The sequence below is a fragment of the Halichoeres trimaculatus genome, unplaced genomic scaffold (genome assembly GCF_033239565.1).
Source record: "Halichoeres trimaculatus isolate MK-OKI-2021-1 unplaced genomic scaffold, fHalTri1.1 fHalTri1_scaffold_1, whole genome shotgun sequence".
In the NCBI taxonomy this organism is placed as follows: domain Eukaryota; kingdom Metazoa; phylum Chordata; class Actinopteri; order Labriformes; family Labridae; genus Halichoeres; species Halichoeres trimaculatus.
The window spans coordinates 29,793,288-29,805,710 of record NW_027437179.1 but is presented as its reverse complement, the minus strand read 5'-3'; the positions used below and the strand labels follow the sequence as shown (position 1 = coordinate 29,805,710).

General features: G+C 41.0%; 1 protein-coding gene across 12 annotated transcripts in view; it reads left to right on the top strand.

Moving 5' to 3' along the window:
• Positions 1 to 12,423, top strand: part of atp2b2 (ATPase plasma membrane Ca2+ transporting 2) — a 141,477-nt gene that overhangs the window by 67,653 nt on the left and 61,401 nt on the right. For all 12 annotated transcript variants that reach the window (XM_074678874.1, XM_074678902.1, XM_074678885.1 and 9 more), the window contains exon 2: positions 16 to 765. In XM_074678874.1, the coding sequence (XP_074534975.1) occupies positions 567 to 765 (199 nt within the window). In that variant the 5' untranslated portion in view covers positions 16 to 566. The remainder of the gene's footprint in view (positions 1 to 15; positions 766 to 12,423) is intronic.

Here is a 12,423-nt window from a genome sequence, read left to right as displayed (position 1 = left end):
TGTCTCTCTCCGTAGCATTGATGGGGAAGACCACCATGTAGAGACAGAGAGGCAGCGGAGGCAACAGCAGAAAAGCAGCAATGGGAAGCCACACATGGAGCGGATCTGGACTGCAGCCGTGGTGAGCCTGAGACCTGCAGGACTTGACGCCGCCATCATTGCCCTTCTCAGGACCTAACCACTGGGGCTGTCCAACGCTCACCTGGATGCTCCCCACTTGTGTTTCGTCATCCCCTCCTCTCCTTGTTCTCTGCTGCTCTTTCTCCTCTTCTTCTGTTTCTCCTCTTTGATACTTTTGGTCTGCTGATATCTGACAGTCTCTCCTGAAACAGCAAAGCTGCTCATCGATTCACCCCCCGGATTCTTCTCTCTTTTTTTCATCTCTGTCTGCCGACTTAACCTACAAGTGGCATTCTTTCCCCTTCTTTTTGATTGTTGTTGCCTGCTTGATACCTGTTTTGGATTTTTTTGGATGAGACCAAGCTCATCCCCCTGCTGTGCAAGCTTTTTGATTGATCTATAAGCAATAAGAAACACTAATCTAACTGACTTGACAAGTTGACATCATGGGGGACATGTCCAACAGCGATTTTTATGCCAAGAACCAAAGAAATGAGGAGAACCATGCGGCAGGCTTCGGCTGCTCGCTCATGGAGCTGCGCTCGCTCATGGAGCTGCGTGGCACAGAGGCGGTGGTCAAGCTCCAGGAGGACTACGGGGGCGTAGAGGGACTGTGCAAACGACTGAAAACCTCACCAACAGAAGGTGAGTCCCATGCTTGGGTGTGTTTGTTAATGTGTGTGTGTGCACTGGTGTGTATAATGTGAAAGATCTCAACTTGAAAATGTGTTCCTCTAAGATTGACAAGAGTCATTTTTTAATGTGCACATTGTTCATTTGATGTTTATCATCATGCACCTGCTTTATGTAAGGAAAAACGTGTAGCAACCATGTAAAGCACCTGGAGGAATGCGTAAGCACAGCATCACAGCAGCACACAGGGGAGGTGGGGGGGGGGAGTCCTGTTTGAAGGGACTAATGAAAATTCTTCACAGCCAGCGAGTGTGAGACCTGTTTAGTATGCATAGAAATCTCTCTGGACAGTTTAGCCCCCCTCACACCCCTACCCCTATGCAAGACCCCACTCCCACCCCCACTCCTCGTGTCATTCTTCCGTCCTGCCAGCCAATCAGCCACAGCCTTATTAAGGAGCAGGTCTCTGGGGCAACACTGTGGAGGTTTTGTCCACGTGGGCTGTGGACTAAACATACATAAAATTATTAAAAAAAAAAATACAAATTTATAAATGAAAGTGAGATGGCATAAATAAATTGTTATTTTCTTGTAAAATAAAATATAGAAAATATGTGAGTCTGATGTGCCTAACAGTTGAAGGACAGTTTTTTAATAGCATAACACTGTTTTTATTTATAGAGAGTGTGAATAAATCTAAAGGAAAGTGGAGAAATGCATTGAAGCAGCACATTTGGCACCCATAGATCCCTTTGTATTCATGTCACTACTGATCTACGTGATAATATCCTCTCTAGGTTAGTCAAATATTTATACAGACATCTATTCATAACAAACCCCAGCCTTTTCTTTACTGCATTTAAGTGGGATCACCTCTCAGTTTGCCCCAAGACACTGTACACCAAGCATGCAAACACCAGACCCCTCTAATTCCTTCATCTGTGCATTGAATATTTATAACAGGGTTGATATTATCCACCTCCCCTGATGTCTTTGATCAGTATGCAGGTAGTGCCACCTGTGTGACATCAGAGGTAACCTGTAACCCTATAGGCTGATGGTTACAGAAGATAGTGTTTCCTTGTAGTCTCATCCAATAGCACCCCTTCTAGGGCAGCCAGTGGTAATACCTGCTGTAAGAGCGTAAACTAGATAATCCGAGAAACATGCAAGTCACAGTGCTGAAGAAAGGCTGATTCAAAATAAGATGGTTGAAAATAAGAGCACAAAGGAGAGTCAGATGGAAGGGGTGCAGTGCTGTTTCTTGTTGCCATATTTGCAGTTTCAGTGTGAAAAATTGCCTGCAGAGTTACAGCACTCCTGAAATTAAACAGAATTGAAACTCGCAATAAAATTATCATAATAGACATAAAATCATAATTTTATTTTTCCTTCCTTATGAGCATCTTGATTAGATTCACAAAACCAGAATATTTTTAGTGCACTCAACAATAAAGCAGAATCACAGCCTGCAGACTTGAATAACACTCAAATAAAAGTAATTAAAATTGTAATAGGACTGGAGAATTGCGAGTTTCTGATTTTTGAGTTACATGCAATCTGATTGATGGAACCTAACATTTGGCACTTCTACTATATTTGGGACATGATGCTGCACAGCGCCAATTGGAGGTAAAGGTAACATTAACATATTACTCTTTTCCTCATTTACCAACCCAAAAAATATGACCAATTTATTGAAAGCAAACCAAAATATTTTATGAAAAGTTCAAAGTTTGTTTTCTTTTTAGTTAATAAATAAAATATAAATTACATTGCTATAACTCAAATCATAAAGGGAAAGTTCAATTAAAATCAAGGCTCTAAGGAGTTAATACATTATGGATGTAAATGCAGTCTAGTGCCTACTGTATTATTCAAAACACAATCTCTAATGTGTGTGTTAATTGTTCTGAAGTGTGTTGGATAAACATGGAGAATCTTGTGCAGTACCCTACAGTGTAAAAAAAATGCAACCACAAGGCTTCGTTGAATCCTTTTCACAAGTTCCCTGTGTTTTGGTCAAAACACTGCCCTACTGCCAAGAGGCAAGATGCCCCTATGTATCATCTATGTTTATAATTAGAACACATCATTTTGAAATATTTTATCTCAGGAGTGAACATTCACAAAGTGGAAACTGACTGATGATGTCTGTAGCTATTTGCTCTACAGATCCCAAGTGTTCTCATGTTTATGCTGTGCGGATCCTCTCGTGACTTGTTGTTGCCCCGCATAACATATGTTACCTGAGAAATATGATCATGGTAATTATCCTTGAAGGTATTCTGTATGGCTGGCTGTCATCATGTGTGCTGTGTGTAATGTGTACGTGTCCCTGGGGCCTGCGTTTGATGGTAAGAGGCCCTGAGCACGCTTGACCTATTAGCCCTGTATACTATCGCCCATATCAGCTCTTTCACATGATACTGACAGTTTGTGAATGGCTTTAGTGTATTATGTAGCATATATGTGTAATGGCTCTTTCACTGCAGTAATGAAACCAGCAGAGAATTTACTCTTGAAACAACATGTGTTGAGATACAGCAGGCAGTAAGCTCCAGGTACACAGTTGCTGAAGTACAAAGAGAAAAAAACCCAGCAACCAGAAATTTGTCCTTTTAAAACATGACTGAGAAATGGTATCTGGGGAACTCAACCACCTTTTCAAGCTAAACCGTTTCATAAAAAGGAAAAAATTCAAATCAAGGTCTTAAAAACAGAATAGCACAAAAACAATAGTCATGTTTCAGGGAAAATGTTTGTATTTACAATATTATTCAATCTCTTTAAGTCGCATAAGCATCCATGAAAAACTCTCAAATTCAAACCCTGAGATGTAAAATAACAATATGATTTGAGATTTAAACCAATAATTTACCTCATGTAAAAACAACAACTACAACAGCAACAACAAAAACACTTCCTTTAGTGTCCACTTGGGGCAGGCTACTAAGGACGCGGTCACACTGGCAAACCGTGTCGTGCTTAGGCACGCTTCAGCCCTAAAGCACGTCTTGAATGGCCAGTGTGACTGCAACCATGCCGTGCTTGAGCACGGTTCACTTCTCTGCTCTGGCATGTTTCGGAGAGGTAGGCTTTAGCATGGTTCACTTCATGCACAAGCACAAGCATGTGGACATCACATGTGATCCATGACGTATCATCACCGCAAGCGCATCTCGTAACAATCATTTTAAACAGTAGCAGGGTGCTAGAGGGCTGTGTCAGGCCAAAACAACTTACTAAAATTAAAAAAGTGTCTGAAGTTGTATCTGTGTTCTCTGTGTCTCATTGTGCTGACTCTGATGAGATTGCGCTTCATGGAAACAGGCGCTTTATGATGACGTAGGCGGGCCATGCGTGTGTGTGATACCTGCTAAAGTCTGGTTCATATTGGAATAGTGTGACCGCTGGCCTTATTCTCCAGTGAGGCAACAGCACTGCAGGGGGGCAGTCGTGCTGAAGCACGGCACGGTTTGGAATGCCAGTGTGATTGCACCCTAAATCCAAAGAACCCCAATCAGGCATCATGTTCAAATGTCAATTTTTACACAAACGTGTGACACAGAGATTTTGGTTTCAATACTTATTTTCTTAATTCATAAAAAAAATCTCATTGGACAATTCTTTTTTCGTTAAAGTTGACAGGCATGAGGGAATATTTTTGCTACCTGCCCAAAAGTTAAAGGCTCCACCTTTTAGCCAGCTTCTGCTTTGATTGAAAGTTAGCTTGGGTCCCCATTCTCAACATAGCCACTGACATCTTCTGACTTCAAAATGCCTCTTCAGACACAAGTGTTTGATGCTAGTTAGACTATGTCCTCACCTTATAACGTTTTAGGCTGCAACCTGAACATCCTTGAGAAGTTTAATACAATTTTCCTGATTAAAACCCATTTAGATACTTTAAAACATCACAGTGAAGTTGGTATAAATGGTTAATAAATGATTGCATGTACCTCCTTAATATTCATGGAATGACTGTCTCTTACTGCAGAATCCTGCAACCTTGTACCTTCACCCAGGATGTAGTTACTTGTGTGCTGCCTTGTAGGTGACTGTGGGGTGAGGGAGCTTGCGTTTCCTCCAGGCAGCCAGCAGGTGAACGGCATGAGTCATTCAGGGGCCAGATGGGATGTCAGGCTACAACTAAATTTCCGAGAAGGGACAGCAGGAAATTGCTCCTGGAATGACCTGCTTCTCTTGAGATAGGAGAAAAGGCGATTGGTGGGTGCTTACAGCGCAACTGTTCTGTTGAGAAAATAGTTAGACTGCGAGCGGCTGACACTGTAGAAAGCTGCAACTCATTGGCAGGTGCTTCTGGGTAGGGAGCAAAGAATTGTGAGGTAGTGCTCAGGGCAAAGCCAATCCTCAAGAGTCAGGAGGATGAAGAGGTGCTTAGGGCATCGATAGTCTTTGATGTTTTGAGAAAGGGAGGGTTGGAGTGTACTTAGAAAGACTGTGCGGGAAAGAAGGAGTAAATATAGATATGAGTGGAAACCACATTATAGACTAGGAGACATCCCAACCCACAAAACTTCAGTGGTAAGCATTTTAGGCAATTAAGATATGACTGCATGTTTGTGTGAAGCAACGTAATAGTTGAACTGAACAGTGAGTGTTCAGAAAAATCTCTTCAGAGTTCATATTTCTCTTCACTTCCAACCACTTCAAAGCAGAAGACTTGCTGAAGCTTCAGAAAGATGAGCCTCATAACTGCCAAAGTCACCTTTTTTATAACTTCATTTTTACTGTCTGCAGAGCTGCACATTAGAATGGCTTTACACTCCAAGGTGAATGAACAAAGTGCCACCAGGCGTGCTGAAGAGACTGTATTTGCTAAAGACATAAATAAAGCAATGAGTTTTAATTAGAAATATGAATTCAATCCAAGAGTAAATACCTGCAGTTTGAATTAACTTGTAGTTTATCCAAACTGGACACAATAGAAACCTTTTTTTTTCATAGTCATATTTTTCACTGCCCTCACAGGCATCTTTGAGCCTTGGTCTTGATGATATTCCTCCTGCTACACATGAACACATTGTCCACCATTTACAAACTTCCCAAAATGTGACTAAAATTCTGAATTCAATTATTTTACACCAGCCAGTTTTGATTAGTTCATACCAGATGCATCACCAGCCACACCAGTGATATTGACACAGTAATCATCCCCAAATTGAGCTCTCTAAATGTGTGTGCATCTGTTTCTTGGATGACCTGGAAATGACTGTCCTTGTGAAAGCTCAGCTCATTTCCGGCTTTTAAATTCGCCAACAGAAAATTGAGTGTGGTGCAGGGACCATCAGCCTCTGAAATCACTTAACTTTTTATTTCTGGTCCTTTTTTCCTAAGTTGTTTTTTTCTCAGTTGAAAGAGTTTTTTAAGTTTGTGTTTTTCACAACTAAGTGACCCTTTCTCCATAGCAACAGCACTCGAGAGACTAATGGATGCAAAAATACTTAGACAATGGAAAAAGTCCAGACATTTTTCCCCCAGAAGTTGAAATCATTCAAACTTGAGGTCCATGACTTGTGAAACTGGTAAATTCTTTATAATAACAAGATTTGAGGAAAATTAACTTGTTTTGTTTCTTGCAGTCAGTCAGACCAGCTGTTGGTATCTAAGCTAAGCTGCTCCAGTTACAACCCATTTTTCTGCACAGATGAAACTGAAATTGATGACTTCCTTTAGTCTTGGCATAGAGGAAAAGTACTTTATGAGAAAATCTATATCAAACTGTCTTTGAACCCAAAGTTTTAAAAGAAGAATAGGCAAAAAAAAAAATCCTCCCACTTTTAAAGTCAACTATACATGTCTGCTTCTTCACACTTCTCCTTACTGTCCCCTATATACCTCCCCTTCATCAACCCTTCACGTGCCCGGTCTCTTTCTCTATTTCCATCACCCACTCTCTGTCTCACCACACCTCACCTCTCCTCCTTTCTTTCTCTCCTCTGTTCCCATTTCTATTTCTGTGTGCTGGTCGGATGCCGGTTTCCCAGTGGGCCTGTGTACAGCGTAGCCTAAATAGACCTGCTCTACATCTATAACCTTCATCATCCCTCTCTTCTATTCTCACTTCTTTTTCTAAGTTGGTAACAATGTAATTGTGTTACAAAAGTAGTGCACTGTCTCCCCGCTTTTCCCTAAACTATCAAAGATATCTGGAGACACGTTGCGCTGATATTCTTTAGTGTTGTATTAATCTTATAGAGACAACACTAAAGGACAAGTGCAACAAAGACAGCTCAAAGTCAAGAAACTGGCAAAAATATAGAGAGCTACAACATGTCAACTTGTCAGGAAGCTCAGTCATGTTTCTAATTATAGCCTAATAATAATTACACAAAACTTTGTTTGACTTCATCCCAACTAATGAATCAGTGAAAACTGTACGTTCTGCGCAGTTTAACAAACATGTTTCTTTCTGCTGCAAGAGTAGGCATTGGAAAAAATGTACTCTGATGGTGCTTGTTGGCTTTTCAGGCCAGCCTCAAGTGGACACTTGAGGAACTGCAGTTCTTTTGCACTTCCACATAAGCCTCACAATCCAATCCATGAATTTGCGGCTCAGCTTTTTCAAGGAGAAAAAATGGTGTCCTTAAACGTAGGTGACAATGTGTTGATTTAGGACAGTTGTGTTCATTGCACATCCCTGTGGGGAATTCCTCTGCTTTGCTTCCCGTGGCAGTAATGACAGTCGTGGGTCGTGTCCACATGATGCATCATCCACCCTGTATTCCTCATGGGAGGAGGCTGTTAATGGTTTTTTGTTAACAGACCACTCAATGGAGTGAACACTTGACTTGTTTATCAGAATAGGATTTGATACCACAGCAGGGATTTTCCTGGATATACAAGTGTGTGAGGTGGTCGCTTCAGCCTAATTCTGTACCCCTTCAGGCTGCCGTCAGCATTGGTGGGTGTTTTCATAAAGATTACTCTTTCCTGGAGGACAGTCATTGTTTGTAACAGTTACAGCATCACACCAACATACAGGTGGTGCTCTTTTGTAATCAGATAGATGGATGTGAAATGCTTCAGAAACTGCCCACATAAAAGATAATTTTGACTGACAACTAAAATATAAGACAGGGTCTTTTCTATTTTGTTCTAATAGTTTGTTTGATGCATTCTTTTCAGATCTGTGGATGGTATCGATAATAATGTAGAGAGACAAACACTTGAGGTGCATCAACGAAGAAACCAAAAAAAGTCCCATTGTAATGGAAATATTAAACAAACTGGAACCCTTCATGAGACTTGCTGGAATGATGTGTTTGTCACGTCAGGATTTTCTAACTAGTTCTTGAAACATTGGAGGGGCAGGTAGGGGTGGGTGCCGAATTAGGCACTCTTATAGGTAGCAACCGAACTCTGTCAAGAGTACCGGGTACCGATTCACGTAAAATCAAAAGGTTCCATGTTTAGGTACCTAAATGCATCCTTGTGGCTGTAAGGGAGTGGAAGAGTAGGCGTTTTTCCATGCTGGACATGAACACAGCATTGCAAGGTTATATATTGAAGAATAAATATGATAAATTAAAAAACTATATCCTATTATTTAACAAATTTCTTTTACCTCATAAACACAAAAAAGTACGGAAAATTTGTACTGTTGAGTACCGGTACTGATTACCAGGTACAGGGCATCTGGACTTAATCGTTTCAAAATAGAAAGGTACCCATCCCAAGGGGCAGGGCTCAAACACAGAGGTTTGACCACAACTCTAGTCCCAACAGTCGTCCAGAGGGCTGGCTAGTTGGAGGAAAGGGGTTTGTGAAGCATGGAGCCTTTTTTTCCCCCTAGCAATTAATCACTTAAAGCTACCAGGGTGGTACCAGAGGGACCGAAGGGAACCTGCTAAAAGCCCAGTATGTTTAGGGGGGCATTTTTGCTCTTCATTTAATAGGACAGCTAAAGAGGGAGGGGAAACAGGGAGTAGAGGAAAGGGGGCTACAGAAATGATCTTTTCTCCGGTTGTATTCTTATATTGAAGTGATTAGTTGACCAAGTATAACCATCTGTGTACTGCCACATTTTGCAGGGTACACACAGCAACAACAGACCATAAGCGTCGTTCCACATAAACACACGCATCAGTGCCACACACAATGTATATAAACCTATTAATCTATTTCCAGGGATTTGTCTGTTTGAGTCCATTTTTCTCCAGTGACATTGCTTTGACAGCAAGGACACAGATGGAGGATTGTATGTGTGTGTGTGTGTGTGTGTGTGTGTGTGTGTGTGTGTGTGTGTGTGTGTGTGTGTGTGTGTGTGTGTGTGTGTGTGTGTGTGTGTGAGTGTGTGTGTGTGTGTTTGATGAGCAGAAAAAGGAATAGTCTGAGATCAAAAAGAAAAAAATGAAGCAGACAGAAAAAAAAAGTAATGAAAGATTTTCTTGCATAGAAATCAATAAACGCACACTCCTATTTTCCCTCTTATCCCTTATTCCCAGCACTGCTGTTTCTTCCTCATGTCCATCTTGTATCATACGTAAAACATTGTTGTCGTCCTCTGTTTTATCAAGACTGTGCTACTATTACTCTTCTGTTTCCTCCTACATATCTCTCCACTGCTCCCATGACGAAGCCTTTATGAGTTCTATACATAACTCAGGAAACAGTTTGCCCCACGCATCTGTCATCCACCTCCATCTTCTCCTCTGCTTCTCCCTCTATCCTCTCTGTGCCTGCAGACTTTGCTTGAAAAAAAAACACCCTCTCTCTCTCATTTCATCTCAGCTTCTTCTCATTTTCCTTCATTCACACCCGGCTTCTGCTTGTTTTCCTTCTAATCTTTTTTTATCCCTCCCCTGAAATAAAGTCCACATTTCAGTCTGGTGTCTCCGACATTTTCTGCACATTCTCATCATCTAATCTCAACCCTGTTTTTTTATCCAACACCTCTCCTTTTTTTCTTGTCTGTTTGTCCCTCATCCTATTTCTCCCCCTTGCTCTCTTTTCTCCCTTCCTCCCTCCCTACCCAATGATCATACTTATCGCGTTCTCCAGTCGCAGCACCGCAAGCGCGTTCCCCTCTGACGCAGTCTATTTAATCTATGTCCCACAAGGGATCTATCACATGGAGCAGTGGTCTCTTTAATAAGGACAATTTCTCCTGCTCTGCAACTCCCTTCCCCCTTTACTTAGTGACTCTGTGAAAGGATAGAGGAGGTAGAAAAAGAAGGAAAAGGAAATAGGAGTCAGTGAAGAAGAGAGGGAGACATTACTCTCAGAGGACAGATTATAAATGATACACAGCCATTTTGCTCTGCAAGGGAGCCATACCAGTACTCACACAGGTGTCCTGCAGTGTAGTAGCCGTGACCTTGAGGCAGGCTTAAGCAGTGTTGTAGCACAGTGGTCAGTCACCTCCAGCAGCTCTGAATGTGCAGCCTTAAGAAGATTTATTAGAGAAAGGCATGTGTTAAAGTCATAAGGACTGGTTTGGCAAACCTGTTATGGTATGTCTTTAAAAAACCTGACTGTTGGTAAATAGACTTTTAATGATACCAATAGATTAATCATATACATCCGTTAAATGCAAGGACTAATTTATTTTCTAAAACACCTTTCCTTTTAACTCATATATTTAGATTAGCAGTCTCTAATCATCTGAAAAGCCAACGTAAAAATGACAAAGCAAAAAATGTATGATTTTGGGACGAGCTGTAAATGTTCTTTACTCCAAAAGAAAACCAACCAGCTTGAGCTCAACAAACCCGTTCAGTGTCTATCTTTGTAGTGTCTTTCATTACAGTCCAATATTCAAGTTGTGGATAAAAGCAACACATTCCAGAAATTAATTCAACATCTGAATTTGAGTCAGTAGGACAATTAAAAAAGTGCCTTTAAAAAAACAGTGCCATCGCTCAAAAGTTAAGATGTAGTATACACAACATAAAAAGTATAACACTGAAATATGTGTAAAAAAATATCAACTCTGCTTTGAGATTTTTTCTGTAAGGCCTGGCTAAATGCATTGAAGGAATTCTTCACTTGAGCTAAGCTAATGTTAGCATCCATAGATTTGGTCATGGAAACAAACTTGTCAGTTTTGAGTGCTCCCAGGAGATCCCAGTCAGATTCGCCCCTCGGAAATTGGGTGGAGAACTGCAAAGGAAGCTTAGCCACAGATCCTAACAGACAGGGTCCATTTTATCAGGTAATTAAGCTAAGCCCAAAGATTTGTGTCACTGTAAGTGAAGGCTGTACTCAGAAAATTTCAGCACATCACTGTGCTGTCAGAAAGCTACTGGTTTTAAACTGAAAAACAACACAGGGCTGCACGGCTGCAGTGTTTAGCAATGTTGCCTTACAGCAAGGCGGTCACCAGTTTGAATTTCAGTTCAGGCAAAGTGGGCCTTTCTGTGTGGAGTTTGCATGTACTCCTCGTGTATGTATGGATTTCCTCCAGGTACTCCAGCTTCCTCCCACAGCCCCAAAACATGCTCATCAGGTTAGCTGTTGATTCTAAATAGCTTGTAAGTGTGAGTGTGCGCATAAAAGGTTGTCTGTTTCTGTGTGTCAGCCCTGTGATTGACTGGCGACCTGTCCAGGGTGTACCCCACCTCTCGCTCAAAGACAGCTGGGATAGGCATCAGCCACCCGCGACCCTGAGCAGGATAAGCGGTAGAGGATGGATGAATGAAGCAACTTCTGGATTTTTCCTTTGCCCTTAGTGCACTGATCAGCTGTTGGGTCAATGGGTATAGAAAGGAACACACTTTAAAGCTAAAACCAAATAATTAGTGTTGTTGAAATTAAGAATGACTTGACCTGGTGTGTCACTGTAGACATTAGAGGACCCCTTTGTAACCTGGAGTTTACATAGGCAGAACAAGACTCAACTCTGAAGATCCCATGTTACCTGGTGATGCAGATGTAAACTGAGATCTTGGTCACAAGAGTACTTCAGCATGTCTCTGAATTAGAGGAAAAGGCCTCTGCTCCAATTTAGAGAAAACAATCTGTCCATTAAATGTTTTCACCTTTTACATCATTTCATTTCTTTGGCTTTTTAAAAGAGAGCCTTAAAACTAAGTGCAGTAAAACAACGACAACAAACACTTATTTGTGCTGAATATTGTTACACTTTCTACTACACTGGAATTGCTTTTCCATGTTGTAAATAACAGCGGCCAATATCAAAACATTTCTAACTCTTGTTTTTTGGAACAACTTTTCAGGAAATTTTCGATGAAAAACCCCATGTTTCAGCTTCAATAAGCCATTTAGAATCAGTCCAACAGGTGTTTTATACTTTTTTATTAACTTAAAGAAAACTGCAAAACTTCTGGATGTCAACGAATAAATCTTCATCAATAACTGCACATTTGTTGTCATGATAAAAAAGGGAGGTCCTAGAAGCATAAAACCGAAAAATCCTCAAGTATTTTTTTTTTTTTTTATCATCTGTCAGGCATTAAAAGACAAAATAATGTTGGTCATTAATACAGTTGTTGTGCAAATACATAGACCCCTTGTATAGCTCAATGCACATTGTGCCAGTATTTTAATGCAGCTCCACACAAAAAAGGACCAGCAGGTGTAGGGAAAAAATACTAATGGCTTGTGAACATTTCTGCTGGGATGGGTTTTGAAGTGCAATCACTTCTCAGATGCTTAGGCTTTCATATCAGGGTTTGATTACCG